The sequence below is a fragment of the Chiloscyllium plagiosum genome, chromosome 25 (genome assembly GCF_004010195.1).
Source record: "Chiloscyllium plagiosum isolate BGI_BamShark_2017 chromosome 25, ASM401019v2, whole genome shotgun sequence".
Lineage (NCBI taxonomy): Eukaryota > Metazoa > Chordata > Chondrichthyes > Orectolobiformes > Hemiscylliidae > Chiloscyllium > Chiloscyllium plagiosum.
In genome coordinates, this window is record NC_057734.1 from 21,927,087 (window position 1) to 21,930,602 (window position 3,516).

General features: G+C 39.9%; 1 protein-coding gene across 3 annotated transcripts in view; it reads right to left on the reverse strand.

Moving 5' to 3' along the window:
- LOC122562633 (ABC transporter B family member 1-like) overlaps positions 1–2,963 on the reverse strand; it is a 174,603-nt gene extending 171,640 nt beyond the window's left edge. For all 3 annotated transcript variants that reach the window (XM_043715648.1, XM_043715646.1, XM_043715645.1), the window contains exon 1: positions 2,812–2,963. In XM_043715648.1, the coding sequence (XP_043571583.1) occupies positions 2,812–2,923 (112 nt within the window). In that variant the 5' untranslated portion in view covers positions 2,924–2,963. The remainder of the gene's footprint in view (positions 1–2,811) is intronic.
- Positions 2,964–3,516: the final 553 nt, after the last annotated feature.

The window sequence follows — 3,516 nt, forward strand, 5'->3', positions numbered from 1 at the left end:
GGGGGGTAGATATTGGACTGAAGTTAGGGGTAGGTTCTTCACTCAGCGAGTCGTAAGTTCATGGAATGCCCTGCCAGTAGCAGTGGTGGACTCTCCCTCTTTATGGGCATTTAAGCAGGCATTGGATAGGTATATGGAGGATAGTGGGTTAGTATAGGTTAGGTGGGCTTGGATCGGCGCAACATCGAGGGCCAAAGGGCCTGTACTGCGCTGTATTCTTCTATGTTCTATGTTCTAACTGTGTGAGAAGTTTGCACATTTTCCCCATTTCTGCATGGGTTTCCTCTGGGTACTCCGGTTTCCTCCCCCAGACCAAAAATGTGTAGGCTAGGTGGATTGCCATGGAAAATACAGGTCACAGGGATATGGTAAGGGATGGGTCTGAGTGGGATATGGTAAGGGATGGGTCTGAGTGGGATATGGTAAGGGATGGGTCTGAGTGGGATACTCTTCAGAGCGTGGAGGTTCTGTGATTTGATAAAATAGCCACAAAAGGAAATGTTACATCAGATGATACGGTTCCACATGGTAGGCTGCTCTGCAAGGTTTGATCACATGGAATCCAGGGGTAGTTGACAAATTGGATACACAATTTCCTTGATGGTTAGAAGCAGATGGATGCTTGTTGAACTGGAGACCTGTGATGAGTGGAGTGCCTCAGGGATCAGTACTGGACCCTTTACTGTTTGTTATCTATATCAATGATTTGGAGGAGAATGTACAAGGCATGATTAGTAAGTTTGAGGATGACGCTAAAATAAGTGGTATCGTGGACAGTGAGGAAAGTTATCAGAAACTGCAGCACAATCTTTATCAGTTGGGGAAGTCGACTGAGAAATGGCAAATGGTGTTTAATATAGTTAACTATGAGGTCCTGCTTTTTGGAAAGTCACACCAAGGTCAGAGTTTAATGGCGAATGGTCGAGGAGTGAAATGTAATAGAGGACCTTGAAGCTCAGGTGCATGGTTCTCTGAAAGTGGAGTCACAGGTAGACAGGGCAGTGAAGGTGGCTTTTGGCACACTAGCCTTCATTAGTCAGGGCATTGAGTATAGAAGTTGGGAAGTTATGTTGCAATTGTACAGGATGTTGGCAAGGTTGAACTTGGAGTAGCATGTTTAGTTTTGGTCACCTTGCTAATAGGATGGATGTTATTAAACAGTAAAGAGTGCAGAAAAATTTACAAAGATGTTGTTTGGACTCAAGGGTCTGAGTTATAGGGAGAGTTTGGACAAGCTGGAACTATTTTTTTTTTAAAAGAGTGTAGGAGACGAATGGGGAACCTGATAGAAGTGTATAAGATCATGACAGGCATGGATAAGGCAAATGTAGTCTTTTTCCCCAGGGTGGGGGAAGTGAGGACTAGAGGGCATCAGTTTAAGGTTAGAGGAAAGAATAAAAGGGAACATGAGGGGCAGCTTTTTTGTTTTACGGAGGGTGATATACATATGGAATGAGCTGCCAGCTGAAGTGTTTGAGGTGGGTACATTAACAATATTTGAAAGGCATTTGGACAAATACATGGATAGGAAAGGTTTCAAAAGGATATCCGACAAGTGCAGGGAAATGGGCTGAGTATGGATGGACAATGTGTTTGGCCCCTAGTTGGGGCCAAAGGACCTAGCTGTAGGACTCTATGGCATGACCAAAATCTTGGTCAAAAAGGTAGATTTAAGTATTTTAAACGAGGAAAACGAGATAGAGATGCAGAGAATGCAAGGAGTCTAGTATAGAGCTTGTAGCCGAGGCAACTGAAGGTTAGGCCACCAATGATTGAAAAATTAAAATTGGGGATCCACAAGAGGCCAGATGTAGAAGAGTGCAAAGTAGGGATTAGAAGAAAAATGCTGGCCTTACCAATGATGCCCACATCCCATGAATAAACAATGTGTCTTGGAGAATTGCAAGGCGGGAAGAGATTAGAGAGGTAGGGAAGAGCAAGGCCACAGAACATGAAAATTAGGATGAGAGTTTTAAAATGGAAAACCTTACTTGACCGTGAGTCAGCACAGGTCTGCAAGCACAAAAGTAATCACGAGTTCAGACGTGGCAAAATTTTGGGTAACTTCAAGTTTGCAGAAGGTAGAACATTAGAGACCAACCATGAGTGCAATGGAATAGTCATTCCTATAGGTAACACAGGCATGACAGAGTTTCAAAAGCAAATGATGAATCAAAGATCAAGTCATGCAATGTCATAGAAATGGATAAAGGCTAAACAATGGCACGACTACAAAGGTTTAAAGTTCATTTCAGGATTAAACATAAGCAACATCAGCATAGTCAAATACTAGTTGAAATTATTGCTATCCTGCTCTGAGCCAGGTGGTACCATCAGTAAGAACCCAAGACAACCCTATTTACCCGGGCATTATCAACAGCTGTATTGATTTACCAACCCCACAAGCTCGGAAAGGATTTATTCCGTAACCGTTGGGGAAGCCTTAATTTTAGTTGTTTATTATCCATAGATTTTTCTCACCTTAACAAAGAACAATACAAAATTCCAGGAAATTTGCATACACTGAAACATGTGTAGTATACCAACTCCAATCATAATGAAACATTTTGTTCACAGAAGGTTAATTCCTTACTAACTTACTCAACCAAATAAAGAGAAAAGCAAAACATTTGAAAATACTGCATTTTTCATGACCTGGGAGTCAATTCTTCTGCAAAATTTCAAAGCATACAGTTAAAATATGCAAATATTCCTTATTCATAACACTAAATGTACACGGGCTCTCGTGGAACATTGGAAAATTGATCCTGAAATTACTTCATACTGTTAATTACAAGACATCTGCATTACCTAAAATCCAGAGTATAATTGTTGATATTCCATCCACGAAGAGAATAACATTAACGAGAGGGATGAATCTAACTGCTGGTAATCTGTAATGATAAATACTGTCTTGTGCCATTCTTTCTAATCTTTGATTCTTCGAGGCGAAATATTCAGACCAGCCTAAAATGATAAGGGAATATAATGCACTACTTTGAATTTAATATTTTGCAATTTAGAAGCAAAATCATGTATTTTAGATGTAAACATAAATTATACAAACATGTTTTACACTTCTGGGACAAATATAAAGACCAAAGCAAAGGATTATTAGCATCAATTGGTTCTCAAGTTCAGCAATTTTGATTCTGGTAAATCTTGCTGTTTTTGCCCCAAGTACGATATCGGTTTATCCCAAAATTCGAACATGACAACAGAATAATTTGACTGAAACTATACAATTTGAAGGGAAGCATTTTTTTTTATTATAGATTGTTTACTTAGTACAATGTCAAATATTTTACAAGAAAGATATCTGCGAGCTTGGTTTCACTGCCTATCAATCAATGGGTCATGGGGGTCTGAAGCAGTCAAGTGCGTCATATTACATTTATCTGGACTGAAATCCATTTGCAACTGATCAGCCCATCTATATCCTCCTGTAATCTAAGGCTATCCTCTGCTCCATTTACTACTCACCAATTTTCGTATCATACATGAAATTACTGATCA